This window comes from Anser brachyrhynchus (assembly GCF_964034855.1).
Source record: "Anser brachyrhynchus genome assembly, chromosome: Z".
Lineage (NCBI taxonomy): Eukaryota > Metazoa > Chordata > Aves > Anseriformes > Anatidae > Anser > Anser brachyrhynchus.
Genome location: NC_137697.1, coordinates 30,208,294 through 30,226,715, shown reverse-complemented (window position 1 = coordinate 30,226,715; position 18,422 = coordinate 30,208,294). Strand labels below are relative to the sequence as shown.

Here is an 18,422-nt window from a genome sequence, read left to right as displayed (position 1 = left end):
TGTTTCTTACCCTCTTGGTAAATGTCCCAAGCTTAAACTGCAGCTAAGCAGCTCTACCTATAAAAAGGCCCAAACTTCTTCTTAAAAGAAAAAAAAAATGTCTTTATCACTTTTGTCTGTCGTCTTCTCTGAACATTCTATAGCTTCTTGGTTTTGGTACATATAGTGGGTCCTGATCACATACTGGGGCCTCTAGACATTATTGCAGTAATAATAAAAAACAATTGGTGTCTGTATTTTTTTCTGCTCCTACATGACATGCCAGACTGCCATTTCTGCACCAGTTAATTCCTGCTCCTAAAGATATCCCAAGTTACTGCGTCTCTAGTTCGAAGGATGGATCAAGAGTTAATCTGAGCAAGAGTCAGCAGAAAAGAGGTTGTACTCTGGATGTACACTTTTTCTGCCCCCGGATGCTAATCCCCTTATAACAGTGAGAAGCACTGTGTTAATAAAAGACAGTTGTTTCTTTTTTCTGCTACTGAAAAATGGGTTGTTAGACCTTCTGCTGTTTTCTTTGTGCCATCTTAAGAGAGGTTCTGCCTGGGTGGCTGAGGAAGTTGTGAACCATAGCTTAGTTTTATGTTGTCAGTCAGTTCTAACAACCTGAAAATCTGGGTATAAACAACCAACAAGAGCAAGGTCTTCCAGTGTTTTGTTTCATAGTGAGGATCAATAATATCAGCTAAGCAGTACTTTGAGTTGCCTTCTTAACATCTCAGGCATTTCGAAATACTTTTCCCATGGGAGGTAGACAAAACATTGCCAACAGATGTATACAGACTAGTTTCTTAGTCTAGCAACTTTGCTATGGGGAAAGTCCATTAGACCTTTTCAGTATCATCCAAACACTTCAGTCCAGCTTCTGTAACAGCTCCTTAACAGGCTGTGTGAACTGGTCAGGTTCTGTCTAGAGCCACTGGATTGTTTTTTTGCCACTATTACTTTTTATGAAAACAACAACAAAAAAAAACATGTTTAAAAATAAACATGAAAAAACATTTAAAAACAAACAGGAAAAAATGTTTAAAAACAAACAATCTTTCCGCAAATAGTATTTAAAATCTGTTCCTGTAAGTGACCTTTAAAAATACTGAAAGAAGAAACTGTTCTTGGGGATGTCTTGATTGTTAAAGTAAATGGATTACAGGGCCATAGTGACTAATTTGCTTACATATATTCAATTTTACAGAATGAATGAAGGAATTCAAGGCCAGGCTGGACAGGGCCCTGGCAAACCTCATCTAGTCGGTGGCATATTTGCCTATGGCAGGGGGGTTGGAACTAGATGATCTTTAAGGTCTCTTCCAACCCAAGCCATTCTATGATCCTATGAATGTAGTAAATAATGGCTCAAAGTGTTTTGTAAGTGGGGTTACATCAGGCTGGTGGCCAGTCACTGGTGGGGTTGTCTAGGGCTCCATTTTAGGGCCACTTGTCATTAACGTTTTCATAAACGACTTGGAACTAGGACTGAAAGGTATGCTAGTTAAGATGGCAGATGACACTAAATTGGGAGGGGTCGTTTAGTCCCCGGAGGGTAAAGAGGCTTTGCAGAGAGGTGTTGTTGACAAAATAGAGGGCTGGGCAATCACCAACTGCATGAAATTCAACAAGAGCAAGTGCCAGATTCTGCACCTGAGACATGGCAACCCTGGCTGTACGCACAGTCTGGGGTGACAAGAGGTTGGGGAACAGCCACGCAGAAGGGGATCTGGGGGTTCTGGTCGACAAGAAGTTGAACATGAGCCAGCAGCATGCCCTGGCAGCCAGGAGGGCCAACTGTACCCTGGGGTGCTTCAGGCATGGCATTGCTAGCTGGTCGAGGGAAGGGACTGTCCTGCTCTGCTCTGCGCTGGTGTGGCCTCACGTTGAGTAAGTATAATTGGGCACCACAGTGTAAGAAGCAAATAAAATTATTAGAAAGCATCCAAAGATGGTGAAGGGTCTAAAGGGCAAGATGTATGAGGAGCAGCTGAGGTCCCTTGGTTTGCTCAGCCCAGAGCAGAGCAGGCTGAGGAGAGGCCTCATGGCGGCCTGCAGCTCCCTCACGAGGGGAGCGGAGGGGCAGGCGCTGAGCTCTGCTCTCTGGGGACAGCGACAGGACCCGAGGGAACGGCATGGAGCTGGGACAGGGGAGGGTCAGGCTGGGGGTTAGGGAAAGGTTCTGCACCCAGAGGGTGGTCGGGCACTGGGACAGGCTCCCCAGGGCAGTTGTCACTGCACTGAGCCTACTAGTCCAACTCAGGATATTCTATGATTTATGAAATTTTCCTCTGAAGTTTCACCTCAGTTTTAGAAAGCATTTTGTTTTGATAGCTTTCCCTTTGTTATCCATTCTTAAAAGCAAACTTTACTTGGAGCAAATCAAGCCCATAGGATTCAGTGAGCTCATATTTTTACATGCAGCCAATTCTTGTTGCAGAAGGAGAACACCTTCAAATAGCTGTATTCTGTAAAAGAAATCTGAATGTAAAACGGGCAGAGTAAGGGTTACTTGATCTGAAATAAAGCCAGCAGTAAGGGCCTACTTTAAAGGGATTTTCTTTGACAATATTTGATGCTTTCAAGTAAACGAGTCATGTGTCGTCCATGGTTTTTCACAAAATACCATCTATGGTGTTTAATTTGCAGAATGGAGTATTATGTCACTGTTCCTAAGAGATCCATAGTGAAGATGGAAGAACATCCCACTTTATCCTATAATAAGAAAATTGTAGTGTGATATTTTTTTGTTTCAGTTTTATTTATTTTCAGCTTATGTGCTGAAATGAGCTTTATTTTTTTTTCAATACTTTGCAGGTAATGTACAGTTCACAAAGATGAGACATCAGAGGTACCTTGTTTTATTTTGTTGTTAGTTCCCTGATATTTGACTAGGTGATGGCTCTCCTGTTTGTGAGGATGTTGCCTTAGCATCATATTCCGTAAGCGGGAGAAATGAGTATATACAGATTCTCCCTTCCAAGTAGTAAGAGGAGGATGCTCATCTGTGTGATAGGTAAAATCTCTGTGGCTGTCACAATTAACAACTGATGTTTTTTTAAGGGTAGGGGTTCTAGACATTTTAATCCAGGGAGGAGAGCAAGCATGTGAGTTTGATATAGTTACCTATGCAGTTTTATGGGAGTTTTTAGGAAACTAGTATTAACAATAGCAGAGTGGTTGAAATTGGCAAAATGGGAGGGAGGGGGGCTTAGAGATCAAAAAAGGGTATGTCACAGGCCACAAAACACTCTCAAGTCAGGTAATTCTGCATAATTTAGCCAATTAACGCACGCTTTTTGTTACAGATCTATGCAATGAGAAACAAAGACAAACAGGTTAGAGAAAAATGCCTCAGCCTTCCCTCTGTACGCTTCTGCTCCACCCTTGCTGGTCTCAAGTCCCCTTGCCACACATTACAGTCAGTCCCTGGGGTGAGGTGATGTAGGTGTAGTTACTTTGCTTTTGCTGCTCCTTCTTTCTTTCTCAGTGGCTCTGAGTGGGCTGCGGTTGCCTCTGAGGTGTACCTCCTTGCCCCTGCTCAGGCAGCTCCTCTGGGCTCTGAGCCTGGCTTGGGGGACGCCTCTTGTGCCTCTGTTCTTTCCCCAGCATCCCTCCAGCCCTGGCATCTCTTTTTCCCTGGTGTCCCTCCTGCCTGGCGCAGGCATCATGTCATTGATCGGGTACTCGCTCTCCTTCCACATCATCACTCCAGCCCTCATCAGGCACCCGATCTTTCCTACAGTGTCTCTCTTGCCCGTAGCTGTCGCACCCCTCCCTGCGCCTCGTCCCCACAGAGGCGCCTCATGCTCTGGGTTGGGCGCAGAGCCGGCTGGAACCGGCTGAGGCCGGCTACGGGCAGCCCCTCAGCGCTCCTGCGCCCTGGACAGGACAGGACAGCCTGTGAGAGAAGGTCAGTGCAGGCAGCGAGCGGGCCTGGAGGTGAGGGCAGTAGTGGTAGGCTGTGGAGATTTAGAGGGAATGTAACATAAGTAAACTGGTAAGTGAGGCCCTCTTTTTCCAATGATGTTTTGAAGCAGGGCAGTACGTTACGGCCTACTAATACATCGCAGTTTACATAGGTGACGTCTACCTGTGATACACATACAGCCTTTTGGCTTAAAACAAACATTCTTTGAGTTAAATGAAGCACAATTACTGGACAGTAGCAGGAAAGATGGTTCAGTTGTCAGAGTCTAAAAATTAAGTGCGAGGAGGGAATTTTGTGTCTGGCCTTTGAACAGAAGGCTAGAGGGGGTAGTCACATGGAGAGGTTGGCAAAATCAAGCTTTTATTTTGACGACAAGATAATATTGAAGTGACAGACTTGTCAGCTATTTGTAGAGGGAAATTAACTCCCCCCTTCTTTTTTCTCTCTCTTTATTGAGTATATTTTGTTTTGATAAGTCCTTCTGAGAGCTGCCGTTCCTGCTCAACTGCCAGAGCTGGCTGGAATGTTCTGAAAGCAGTATTTATACTTCACAGATGTTGCTTGTAACTGCTAGTGAGGAAGGTAGAGGGTAGAAGGGAGCTTGTGGCTTGGGCTTAAATCCAAAACCACTTCCTCAGAAGGGGAAATACTAAGAGGAGTTCTGCCAGCTTTGTTCGAAGGAGCTGATATTCAAGAGTGAGAATGCTATCCACAAAGTAATGGAATTTAGAAAAGAGTAATTCTGACTTTACCTTGTCTATTACCATGTCTTTGACTTTCAATTTTAGCCCTTTTGTTTTTTTCTGCTTGTGTTTTCAGGAATTGGTAGCTGGCTCTTGCTCACTTAGGATTGACAGCTCATTTAAAAAAGCATTTCTTGACAGGAGCCTTGCAAGTTATATTTAACCAAAACCTCATTTTTTCTTAACTATTCATGAGAAAAATCTTGCATTGCAGTAGTTTTATTGTCATTATAACATTAAAACTTGAAAGTTTGATAATGAAAATAGAATTTAAATTGATAAGTGTGAAAATTAAAGAAATAGATATATTTTGATATTCTTGTAGATTCTCATAAAGGATTCCTTAGGGTGATGTTTTCGTCAGTAACTTACAGGTGGCAGAACACCTCTCAGTGTAGTTATTCTGTAGTTCAGAAAGTGATTTTCATCTCATTTCAATTGCCATGTTTTTCTGTTGAAGTCCCATCCATCTGTTAGCACTTCTATCAAAGAAACTCTTCAAGAAAGCAGTCAGGATTCTGCTGAGGGAAGTGAAGAAAAATCAGGAGCCAAAAGGAGAAAGGCTCCCCCAAAAGTAAGTGACAGAATTTGTGTTTCGTTTAACTATCAGCCTTTCAAGTCAAACCTGTATTGTCAAATTTTTATTTAAATACTTGATCTGTACTTTTCTGTCATAACTACTTCGCATTTGGTTGTTATGAGACTTAATATATGTATTAATATTTCTTAGGTACACTAAATTCAAAATGATTGCCAACGTGTAACTTTAAGATTACCTTCTTCTCTTTGAAGACTCGTTAATATCATCATCTGATACAACTGTCTATTCAGTTACAATATTTTCCCCTGAAAAGCCTAAGAGAACAAACATTAAGTTCTTTTGGGGCTGAAAGGGTTTTTCAGCGTATTTGCCTGAACAGATTAGAGTCAGTTTGAATTACACCACACATTGTGATATGAACAGATACAAAAGGCAATACATAATGGATAAAAAGATAGTTGTATCAATGAATTCAGGGTCAGGGAAGTGTCTTGTGAGTAATTGGTAAATTATACTGACAAGGTTTATCTTCTTTGCCTTGTCAATGTGTGCATACATTGAAATCTTCTGAAACAAATTATGTTCTTAAATATATTGTATTCATAGTTATAAAATGCGTTTCTGTCTGAAACACTATTTTTTCAAGCTTACTGCTGCTGTACGTAGTCTGTGTTTTAAGAGGGGAATCTTTCTAGCTTACTGCTTACTTAATGATAACAGAGTGTAGCACGTTGCTTTGAACTTTCTCTATTCTTGAATGTTTTGTTTTGTTCATGTGACTTCTATTTTCCATACAGTGTGGAAGAGTTGTTGTCACCTCCTTTTTTCTTAAAAGAGACTAGAATCCTAAAATGACAAAAAAAATGTGGTGCAGGTGATATTGATAAGTTTATGGCATCTCATTTATTTTTAACTCACTTCTGGAAATTAATACACTACAGAACAATCAGTGCCCTTAAAACAAGTGTTTAACTCTTGAATAGACTTGCCTTAGTTATGCTAGATTTCCTGTAGATTATTTGTCAAGCTTTAGTGTAGTTTTACTGTAGGTATAGGTGACTGTCCTTTAGCATTGAAACTGAAGAATTGCCAGTGTGCTTAATGCATAGTGAATATCCCTCCTGGAGGATTGTCTAGGAGCTCTGAGCTTGTTTTTCAAGAGGAAAAAGACCTTCCATTTAAAAATAAAAGTGTCAGAAGTTGTTGTGTTGAGTTGGAGACTGTGGGGGTATTTAAGTTATTTCTCCCAACTTGTTGTTGCTTTGAGTGTTCTTAATTTAGTACCAGCACATTTGGAAGGTCAGCGTGATTTGGGTTCTGTCAACTTTTCTTCAGGAACACTTTTCGATATGTAATTTCCTCATAGAATTAGTAAACCAGCTGTTATTCCTCTTTCTTGCCTATGAACAATGCTGATGAAAGCATTTGTCTCCCAGCATTTGCTACTGCAAAGGGAAAACTTCATTTATTTATTTTTTCTTGTACTGGACTGGTTCATCAGTTTGCTTCACTGTCAATGTCAGCAGCAAGCAGCTTGTGCGAATGGAGATGGCAGTGTCATCATGTTTCCACTGAAAAGTGCTTCCTGGCTGTCCTGACCTAGCTCTCTGAAAGAAAAATACAAAGACCATACGTAGCCCTTTGAACACCAAAATGGAATGGAATGTCTTGAAGGGATGTAATGAGTCTCAATCAGTTTACCAGTTTAAGACAACATCTGAAGCAGATTTACTCCTTCGCTATTGATACTGATGTAGTTATAATTTGCTTCTAACCATTGTACTCTGACTTCTTGTGGTTTTAGTGTGCAGTGATGATTCTTTAAGTTGCAGTCTAAAAACAAGGCAAAGAAAAACAAAACAAAGCCTTCAGTGATATAATACAGCTGTGATTATCAATATTACGTGATAGCCCCCTGCCTGTGATGCTTCATTCAATTTTGAAATTTTAAGACATGTAGCTACTATTAAAGGGAATTTCATAGTAGGTGCTTGCAAGTCGGGCAAAGCAATAGCATTAAAGTTGAGAAGACGAAATGAAGTTTTAAAGAAGAAAAAGAAAAATGCGCATACCTAAGCCACAAGAAAAATGTTGATTATTTCCAAGTAATTTATTACAAACTTGATGTTCAAATCTAACTGTTTGTGTAAAATGAAAATTAGTATTTTTAAGGTATAAAAAAAGAAAAATGCACAGGTTAGGTGACACCATTTATCACTAATTACTGTCTCACGTGATTAAACAACTTGTTTGTGGTCTGTTTACTACATGAAGTCTTTGTTTAATAGAGTGATAGTCTTTGATAAATGTCTGTGACTGTAATCCATCTGTATGCCTGAGCTGATTCAATTGAATCTTGAATGTTGGCATGAACATTTAGAAATACTCGTGTAAAGGTGATGCAGTGAAAAAGTAGTTACATTATCATAAACACAAAATGGACTTGAATTTCCATCATAGTACATAGTTACCAGAATACATCAATCTGCAATATGTTTGAAAGTGGTCCTGCCTTATACTTTCAATGTGTACGTAAAAAAAGAAGCGTGTATACAGGCAGACTGAAAAGAGAAAAGCAGCATGATGGTTATTAGCACGTGCTCATTTAACTTTTGTTTCTTCTGAGAATTTTTCCATACATTGACTCTTTGTTGCTTCTGTTTGCAGTTGTCCCTTAAGAGGGACAGCAGCTTAACTACAGTAGAGGAAGCAGACAAAAAGGAGATGGATGCTGCGAAAGAAGATGATGTACCTTCTGAAAGAAACAGTAAAGAAGTATGTGAAAGCTCATCTTTTCCTGCATGCTAAAGAACATTTTAATGTTATGTCAGTTAATTAAAATCTGTTTTTATGTACTGGGAAGCTACATACAGTTACTGCTAGTGTGACAGTCTCAGGACTGAAGTTTAAGCTGTAAAACTTCCTATCTGTTGATGCGGATTAAAACCTCTCATTGAAATTAACAGGAATTTAAGCTTTCAGCAGAGAGGGAACTTTAATCTGGCTTGTCTGAGTTCAATTAAAAATCAGGGGAACAATGTGTTTCTATCACTTCATAAAATTTCCTTCTCGTGTTAAAACTCAACATCATTTTCAATTTACACAGGATGTGGTGAAAACAAGTGATGCATCTATTCCTAAAGTTGCTAGAAGAGGAAGAAAAAGAAAGGTAACAGTATGGCTAATTATTTATGTTTGGATGGGATAATACTGGTATCACTTTCTTTTGTGACAGATTATGCATAAGTTGCTTGACTTTTGTTTTGTTTTCACTCTTCCATCCCTTAATAGCTGGAAGACTTGCAGGAACGGCAGTTCTCTCAGGGAATGTTTTAAAAGCCATAATTTTGTTTGAACTCAGGGTAGAGTAGGGAGTCCCTTATCTTCTCAAATAGTCCAGTGTAAATAAGAAAAACTAACATAAAATAATTTGTCTTGAAGCTCTGAAAAAAATGTTTAACATCATCTTCACATTGAACCAACACCTGAACTACTGCCCATTTTTGTGAGGTTGTGATTTTGTGCTCTCTTCTAACTGGGAAAAACTGGTGTTCTTATGAAAGCAGCAGTTCCAGCTGCTAGCTTAGTGTACTCCAGCATCAGTGTTCATGTGGTCACACAGCAAGCTAGATCACGGCAGTGGTCCAAATAGAAAATAGATTAAAGTGGGGGAAAGTTTAATTTTAATTTGAAACTATTTCCTGATTTTTAACATGATATGTTAGTGCTGACAGCAAGGATGAGTGCAGAGGTGTACTTGTGGACCTTAGTGTGTTTGCCATAGGTAGGTAGCATACTAAGTATCATTTGCTTCATGAAAAAGAAAGATACCCATTTATATATTCTTACAAAAACAATTAAAAAAAACATAATGGAAAGAATACTTTATTAAAAAATCTTAAAAATAAATCTAAAATAATATTCAATGAAGGCAAGTCTGAAGCAGCAAGGAATTAACAGTATATCCGTGAGTGTGCATATATTTGATATCAGCTTCTAAATGGGAGAGAAGCCTTTCAGGTGACATTAAAACAGTGACCTCATTCTGTGCTTTTTCATAATGCACTCAAATCTTATGGCTGTGGTGTCTTTTGGTTTGTTTGGCATTGTTGTTTTCTTAGCGTCATAACACATTTCAGGCCCCAGATGGTTTCTTCTGTCACACTTAGCAGCTTCAGTTTTCTGTTTGGCACATGCTGTTTGTGGTAGGTGGTTTAACCAGAAACTGGCATTACTGCAGACCATTGCTGAGGCACCGAATGGCTGAGCTGGGAAGGGACATCTGAAGGCCATCTGGGCCAACCCCCTGCTCAAGCAGGGCCTCATACAGCAGGCTGCCCAGGACCGTGTCCGGGTAGCTTTTGACGATCTCCACTCCCCCACCCACAGCAGAGAACTGCTTCTTGATGATGGAACTTTTTGTGCTTCAGTTTGTGTCTGTTGCCTCCTGTCTTGCCACTGGACATTGCTGAAAAGAGCCTGGCTGCGTCGTCTTTGCACTCTCCCTTGAGATATTTATACGCAGTGGTAAGATCCACTCCAAGCCTCCTTTCCCAGAGGAGATGTGCTCCAGCCCCTCGATCGTCTTCGTGGCCCTCCATTGGACTCTTTTCAGTACGTCCATGTCTCTCTGCTACTGGGGAGCCCAGAACTGGACACAGTACTCCAGGTGCAGCTTCACCAATGCAGAGTAAAGCTGAAGGATCTCCTCTCTCGACCTGCTGGCGATACTTCACCTAACGCAGCCCAGAATACCGTTAGCCTTCTCAGTAGCGAGGGCACGCATCTGACTCGTGTTCAGCCTGGTGTCTACCTGGGCTCCCGGGTCCTTCTCTACACAGCTGCTTTCCATCTGGCTGGCCTGCAGCATGGTTGTTCCTACCCAGGTGCAGGACTCTACACTTCTCATCGCTCAACTTCATGAGGTTTGTTGTCAGCCCACCTCTCCAGCCTGTCCAGGTCCCTCTGGATGCCTGGTTAATTCAGCCTCCCCACAGTTTGGTCTCGTATGTGAACTTACAGAGGATGCACTCTACCCCATCGTTCAGTTTGTTAACGAATATGTTAAACAAAACTGGACACAGTACTGACCCCTGGGGCAGTCTGCTCATTACAGGCCTACAACTGGACTTTGTACCACGGACCACTACCTTCTGGGTCCAGCTGTTCAGCTGGTTTTCGATCCACCTCACTGTCTGCTAATCCTTCAACATACCGCTTTTCATTCTTCAGCAGCTTCTCTCACGCAGGACAGTGTAAGAGGCCTTACTGAAGTCTAGGAAGACAGTATCCGCTGGCCTCTGTCACCCCCGTCCTTCAGGCTGGTGATTTCATTATAGAAGCGTAACTAGTTTGGTCAGGCATGACCTCCTTGTGGTGAATCCTGACTACTACTGATGATTTTTTCCTTCACGTGTCTGGAAATGGTTTCCAGGATTAGCTATTCCATCACCTTCCCAAGGAAGGAGCAGAGGTTTTCTTGGTCCTGCTGCTTGCCCTTTTTGTAGACAGGACTGATGTTTGTTTTCCTCCAGGCTTCAGGCACGTCTAGTTGCCATGACCAAGCAAAGACTGTAGAGCGGCCTCCCAATCACATCTGCCAGCTCCATCAGGACTCATGGGTGTATCCCATCAGGATTCACCGTGGACTGGTGAATGTCCAGTTTGCTGAAGTATTCCCTGACCTGGTCCTCTTCCACCAGAGGTACATCTTCCTTGCTCCAGTCTTTCAGCCTGTCCTCTGGAATCTGGGATTCCTGAAGACCAGTCCAGCTGGGAAAGACTGTGATCTTGGACACCTGGGCCTTTCCATTGTCCTGAGTAACAAGGCCTTCTGTTTCCTTCAGCAAAGGGGCTTTGTTTTCCCTAGTCTTCCTTTTGTCACTGACTACTTACAAAAGCCCTTCTTGTACCTGGGCAGAAACAATTCCATTTGGGCTTTAGCTTTCCTAACTTGGTCCCTGTCTGCTCAGACAGCATCTCTACATTTCTCTTAGGTCATCTGTCCTTGCTTCCACCCTCCATAGGCCTCCTTTTTCTGCTTGAGTTTGGCCAGGAGCTCCTCGTTCACCCATGAAGGCCTCCTGGCATTTTTGCCTGACGTCCTCTTTTTTGGGATGTATTGCTCCTGAGCTTGAATAGTTATTCCAAGGGATGTGGTGCATGTTTGCAGACCAGAAAAGTGTTGCCTATGCAGTTACATGGCTTTGAATGCATTCCTTACATGCCTTCAAAAGAAACATGGTGTTTTCTCATCTTGGAATTGTTTAAAAAAATAAAATTTATCAGTTGTTTTTCTGTCTTACTTAAACAGTCTTACTTAAACATGTGAGATGTACCTCTACATCAGCCTTGATTTAAGTTTGTCTCATTCTTTCAAAATAGCTTGTTATCACTGGTTTCTAAAGAAAATATGAAGATAAATATGTTTGTCACTAACTTCTCTGTTGCTGCAAGCTGATGCGCCTGTATCCACTACACCAAATTCTGTGAATGTTTTCTCCAGCTGGAATTTTTCTATGTTCTTTTTATCTGCTTTTATGGAATGTTTCTGTGGGGAGATGCATATCATTTTTCTTTTTCATAAATTCTCTCTTTACAACCCAACCCCTCTAAGATGACTGTATGGATTAAGTTTATTATGTCTGGTTAGTGCAGCTCATACAATTTTTCCATTGTGGATAATTAGCTACAGAGCAGGTGTTTTTCTGAGTAGCTCCATCTACTGGCCAGAGGCTGTGATACTGCTAGGGAAGATGATGGCATCTAAGAATATTTGTATATGGGCAAAAAATGAACTTCTCTGTTTAAAACTTGGTTTTGACATGCTGTTACGGTGATATTAAGGTTTCTTGTAAATCATTCTTTTACTTCCTTGTACCAAGATAGCTTTATTTTTCTGAAGATGAATGATGAATAGTTGAAGTGATTTGAAACATTACTGTATGAGGTAGTCATGGTATGGAGCACATAAAGCAAGTGATATATTTTTAAGATATACTGTTACTAAATTTGATTTTTTCATATGTAGAAGCAATACAATAATAGGGTATATTAATAATATATAATAGTATACTAATGCTAACATTTAAAACTTTTGTTTGGAGAAGCAGTTGAGAAGTTGGTGCCCTGTTTTTCACTTGGATAATGCATTTCTTAAATTAGGCTGAAAAACAAGCTGAAGCTGAGGAAGCAGCAGTAGTGGCAACAGCATCAGTTGCAGCAGCTCCTGTGACAGTGTCTCCAAAAGTAAGCCCCAAAAGAGGAAGACCAGCAGGTAACCTTAAATAAAGGATTTTATTTTTTCTCTGCCACAGAAATACCTTTATATAATTAGAGAGGTTTTACTGTCTCTTTCCACCTAAACTACTGCAAAGTATTCTTATGCTAAGGATAGTCCTTGATAATAGATTGTAATGAGAAAACACCTTGCATCTCAAACTGAAGGATTTAGGACATAAATGGATTTGAATTGTTAGCATTAATGCTTTGTCCTCTGAATAAGTCTCGTTGTTTTGGGGGGTACAAGTGTCCCCTTCAGAAAAGCATTCTTCATAGATCACTGCTAAACTACAGACTATGCAGTAAGATTTCTGTGTGCACTGTTGCTCTGCAAAGGTTTAAAAACATACAGAATACCATTGAATAGTTAAATTGTTGTTAGAACATCCTTAAAGCATGAGTAAGAGAGCTGTGGGGAGATCATGCCTGTAGGTGGAGCTCAGAGAACAATAAAAACAAGTAAAGAGTAGGAGAGACTCATTTAAAAATATTTAAAACAATAAAACAATCTGTGTAGATTGACAGACAAGTGAAGTGAAAATACAACTACTTTATTTAAAAATATATAATCTGAGCCACTTGCTGAAAATCCGGTAGTGCTTGGTTTTTTTGAAGGTAGCAATGATCCAATCTGTTGGAATCGTGTTAAGCTTGCAGATATTCTTGAATTGGTTATTAACTACTTCAGTAGAAAACAGTTCTTGGAGCAGTGAAGTACATTGTATGACCATACAGTCTGGGAAACAGGTAATACTTTATACTCATCTGTATCTGCTGACAACATGAAAATAAGTTAGAGAAAGTGCAACCACAGTTAACTAGACTTAGTTGCTTTTGCCTTGGAAGCTGCAAGGAAATTAAATCTACAGTCTCCCCCACAATTTCATTATATTTACTAAATGTACATTTGTAATATTTGTATGTGCTTTCGTCTTTAAAATGTATTTTGTTTCCACTAACTACTGTCTGTAAGAGCAGGAAAGGATCTGTAAGAGATGCTTCTGCCAGCTATATAAAATACCTTATTGTAAGATGTACTATGCATCATTTTCTAGTGTCAATATGATGCATGCATCTCTTGCTTAACAGTGCTCTACACTAACACCAACAGAAATTTAAACACTGAGTATTATGTCTCCTGATACCACAGTGAACATGTGGTGAGACAAGCACATCCTGCAAGTTTAAAGCTGTAAATGCAGTGCACTGAGTATTTTTGTTTGACAGAGTTTGATGGGTTTAAGTGCCAAGAAAGCAGATATACTGTCAGATATACTGTCTTGCAACAATATGGCAAACCTGAGGAAATGCCAAGTTTTTCTGTATACCTTGTGGTGTGATGGTAGAACGTAAGTGGTTTGCTACCAAGTTAAGGAAGCTCCATGGTGTACTGAAAACGACTGGCACTAAACAGGCTCCATGTAAATGCGGACACTAAGTGACTTCTTTACACTTGTTTCAGGTTCTCTGATTTCAGGCTTGTTTATATCAGTTATGCAATATTTGAAACAAATTGTAATTGCACAGAGCACAGAAAATATGAGAGAATTGGTAGTTTGAGACTGTGGTTAGCAAACAACCAAAGTATGAAATAGCACTAATTTTTCAAAGAGATCTTGATTAAAGGCTGGTACTCACTTAACACTTGAATTTCGTATAAAAACAGTTATTTTGGTTTAAGTGTAGCTTCTCTTGAGTAAGAATCTTTCCTCAGAGACAAGGAATTAGATGGTAGCTGTGGACTAACCTGTTATTTCTGTATAAAAACTAGCTTCTGAAGTAAAGGTTCCAAAACCAAGAGGGAGACCCAAGTTGGTGAAAACACCTTGTATTTCCGAGAGTGACCCGTGAGTTGTTTATTTGTTTATTCTAATATAAAACTTCTTCATTGTTAACATCGTCCTGTATGTGAAGACTTCGTATTTAGTTCCTGATCGTTTTTTTCCCCTCTAGTGGTCACTATGAGTTACTGTTTGTTTCGATGTTATTTATGGTTCTATATTAACTCTTGAGTTACTATTATATAGTATTGTAATATATGAATACTATTACATAACTCAAGGTATAAAATTGTATAAATCAAGACAGAAGATCTTCCTGATTAGTAAAGTCTGTGCAAAAATCCTTATGTAACTGCATGCTGTGTGAAAAGATACTTGATAAGAGGAAAGCCAGATCATACAAAAGGAAAATGTCGATTTGTTACGTTTTGTTTCAAAATTCTCTTCTGATGGTACGACTGAATTCCAACACTGTCAGCAACTTAAATTTCATACATATCCTCCATTGTCCTTGTGCCAAACCTCTAGTTTTTCTCATAACTGAAAGAAAGTTCAGCATTAGCATAGTTTTCTGTAGGTTAGCAAATGCACAGTTTCAGTATATGTACACCTTAAATAATTATAATTTATAAAAATTACTTCAGTGTTTGCACTCTGGAATAGTCCTTGGTCCTGCAGATACATATGTATGTGGAGAACTTCTGAGCATTAACTTCTTCAGTTTGCATCTATGCATGCACAATATGTTTGCTTCATTAGGGCCTCTATACTATTAATAATTAATATTTTCATTTATTATTATTTGCATTCAATATTAACATTCTTTTTTTGGCATAGGTAATGGACAAGAATTCTAGGAAAAAACTCACATTTTTTGACCATAGTCATTAGATGAACTGAGAGTTGATTAATTTCATAATTTTTAATATTCTGTTTTATTTAAAAAAAACCTTCCTGAATTGAGAGAACGTACTTGCTTTAAGTTCACTGTTACTAATGGATATGATGCCTAAGTACTGTTCATGTTTCAGTGTTATTGAGGAAGAGAAAGCAAAGAAAAAAGGACCAGAAGAAAAGTCTAAAAAACAAGGGAAGAAGGATGAAGAAAGTCAGAAGGATGAGGAGAAACCAAAGAAGGAATTTGAGAAAAAGGAAGGAAAAAAAGAGGCTGAACCAAAAAGGAAGAACTCTGCAAAAGGGGTTTTTGCATCAACTTCTGATTCTGAAGATGAGGGAGAAGAGCAAGAGGGTGACAAGGTATAATTTTGCTTTACTGATCTATTTATTATAAAGGAAAGTAGTATCACTGAAGATACTTCAAGATACTTTTTTTTTTTTCTCCAGGTTGAAAGGGACCTTAGAGTTCATCTAACTCCAACCCCCCTGCCATAGGCAGGGATACCACCCAATAGATCAGGTTGGCCAAGGCCCCATCCAGCCTGGCCTTGAACACCTCCAGGGATAGGGCATTGATTGAAGTTAATGCCAGATCTTAATAAATGTTGGAACCTTGTGGTTGGCTAATACAGAGATGCAGAATTCAAGTTGCAGAATATTATTCTGTCAAATGGTTCTTTCAGAATTTTTTTCAGTGGCTTTTTTGTTGTTATTGCTGTTGTATTTGTTTTATTTTGATTGGTTTATTTGTTTGTTTGGTTGGTTGTTTTTTTTTTGCTTGAATGCTTCTAAGAGAACATCTGGCTTGAAATAAGCTGTTGAAAGACTTAAGGCCTTCCCAGTCATTTGCAATTTCTTCATTTTTGTGGTGGTCAGAATATTTTCTTCCAGTTGGAAAAGGAAGAATGGGGAAAAGGACTTAAAAAAAAAAATATCAGAGTTTATCAGCATATGGAAGTCTTGTATTTAGTTGCAGGGAAAGCCAACTGTTGTCAGGTTGTTCCAAGAACCAGAGTTGCTTCAAAGACATACAGTGTAGGTAGGTTCACCTGTCTACTGAGACAAGGATTTAATCATCTTGCTTTACATTAACCTAAAGATTCCTTTTCTCTTTCCAATCCTAAAATCCCAAATAAAAGCAGAAGAAAAAAGGAGGAAGAAGCTTGCAGACAGCTCATAGAAGAAACATTATGAGAGGCCAACATGAGAGAGAGGTGACAGAACGAAAGCGTAAGCAAGAGGAGCAGACAGACTGTGAACCGTGAGTATTGTCTAACATGCAATGTCTACAAATCATGGGAGTACTTTTAAACTAGCAGAAGATAGTAGATGAAAGAATTCCAAGCTGGTTTGTACCCTGTTCTGTTTTTCTCTCCCCGCACCCTTCTTTTTGTCTATTTTACATTCTTTTTAAGTGGAGAGTGAAAAGCTCCTTTAAATCAATACATACTATTATGGGAGGATGAGAAGAACTGAACCTAGAAATGAAGTGATGTCAGTCTTCCAGGGCGTTGGAATTTCTAGCAGAGGACTGATCCTGGAGTGTGTTTAGAAGTATCCTAAGACTATACATTTGAGAATGGAAATGATATTCTGGACAGCCTTGTATTTTACTTTATCTTGAAGGCATTGTATTGAGACTGGTAGGACCTATTAAACCACGGTAACGGATAGTTTTGATCAGGTTGTGGAATGCATAGGGTTTCCTGGAAAACATTCCCTTCTGTCTGGCAGCTGGAGCACACTCAGTCAGATGAAACAAGAAAAAAATTACTCTGGCACTGCAAAGGCAGTTGACTGATACCAAGAGCAGTCCACATTCAGAAAATAAATTATCACAAATGAATCAAGCATAATACTGGATAGAAGATCCTGCCAAAAACTGGGGGGGGGGTCGATAGGAAAAAATTTTACTTCTCAAGAGCTATTCTGCAAATGGGTGTAGAAGCCATCACCACAAGAATGTGATGTTCCCATCCCCACAGTTGATGGGAGGGCAGAAGAAAGGGAGAACAAGGTAAAAATTCTGAGAAAAAGGGGGAGGATAATGGTCCCTTTGTTTATAACAAAAATTCTACTTTTTTCACATCTGTTAACAAGACTGTAGTTCGTCTGGGGTTTTTATCCTCTACTCCTTTCTTCTCCTCTTTTTCCTGTCACTCCTTCTCTGGAAAGCTAACATAGTTATTCTGCCTGCCAGTAGCAAACTTAAGTGTTTCCAATTCCAGAGATAATAAATTGTCCTTAGAATTTTTGCAGCTTTTAATATATCACTGTTTAAATCTGACATACACTGACTGATTTCTGCAGTTAACTGTCATATGTTGATTTGGTTATATTAATCAAATTTCCTCTACTTTTAAATGGCTTTGGTATTGTATTCTCTTGTTGGCATATAGAGCTTTGTTTCAGGAAGATAAGAGAGGAGTAGTTAATGAATGTATAATGAATTTAATTGTAGCTGATGATTAATGGCACAATATTTCAAGTTACTCTATTAGTACACCAAGTGTAGGCTGATCTTGTTTTTAGGTTATCTTCATCAGTTTAATCCACATTTTCTTGGTTGTAACTACTTCATTAATATTTACATAAATGTACTAACAGTGCTTTGTGTGAAATTCAAGGAAATCTTAGTGTTTAAAGGGCATGAACCTGTGCCACCAGTTAAAGTAAAATAGCCTTATGTACTTGAAAGTTGTTGTTTGTAACTGGATGGAGTATGAAAGGAACATGGAAGATGACAGACGTGAAGGCCTGAATGTTTTATGGATGTGTATTACTAAATATTTAGTCATGACATGTTGAAATATGATTCTATCAATCTGCCTATAAACCTATAGTGTTTGGGTTGGAAGGGGCCTTAAGGATCACCCAGTTTCAATACCCCCCTGCCATGGGCAGGGACACCTCCCACCAGACCAGGCTGCCCAAAGCCCCATCCAGCCTGGCCTTGAGCACCTCCAGGGATGGGGCATCCGCAGCTTCTCTGGGCAACTTGTGCCAGTGCCTCACCACCCTCTGAGGGAAGAATTTCCTCCTTATGTCTAATCTAAACCTACCCTCTTTTAGTTTAAAGTCATTCCCCCTTGTCTTACCACTCTACTCCCTGGTTGACAAAGTGTCCCTTTCCTGCTTTCCTTGTAGCCCCCATTAGGTACTGGAAGGCTGCAGCGATGTCTTCCCATAGTCTTCTCTTCTACAGGCTGACCAGCCTTTCTTCATAGGAGAGGTGCTCCAGCCCTCTGAACATCCTCATGGCA

The 18,422-nt window shown here is 39.7% G+C and overlaps 1 protein-coding gene across 14 annotated transcripts in view; it reads left to right on the top strand.

Annotated features, from left to right (window-relative positions):
* The window catches only part of PSIP1 (PC4 and SRSF1 interacting protein 1), a 36,729-nt gene that overhangs the window by 6,249 nt on the left and 12,058 nt on the right, over positions 1 to 18,422 (top strand). For 4 of the 14 annotated variants that reach the window (XM_080573897.1, XM_080573896.1, XM_080573891.1 and 1 more), the window contains exons 5-11: positions 5,120 to 5,233; positions 7,868 to 7,975; positions 8,307 to 8,369; positions 12,365 to 12,476; positions 14,253 to 14,328; positions 15,294 to 15,519; positions 16,299 to 16,420. In XM_080573897.1, coding sequence (XP_080430023.1) covers positions 5,120 to 5,233; positions 7,868 to 7,975; positions 8,307 to 8,369; positions 12,365 to 12,476; positions 14,253 to 14,328; positions 15,294 to 15,519; positions 16,299 to 16,420 — 821 coding nt within the window. Of the gene's footprint in view, positions 1 to 3,293; positions 3,324 to 5,119; positions 5,234 to 7,867; positions 7,976 to 8,306; positions 8,370 to 12,364; positions 12,477 to 14,252; positions 14,329 to 15,293; positions 15,520 to 16,298; positions 16,421 to 18,422 lie in introns of all 14 variants that reach the window. The other 10 variants (XM_080573899.1, XM_080573898.1, XM_080573893.1 and 7 more) reach the window with 3 other exon arrangements.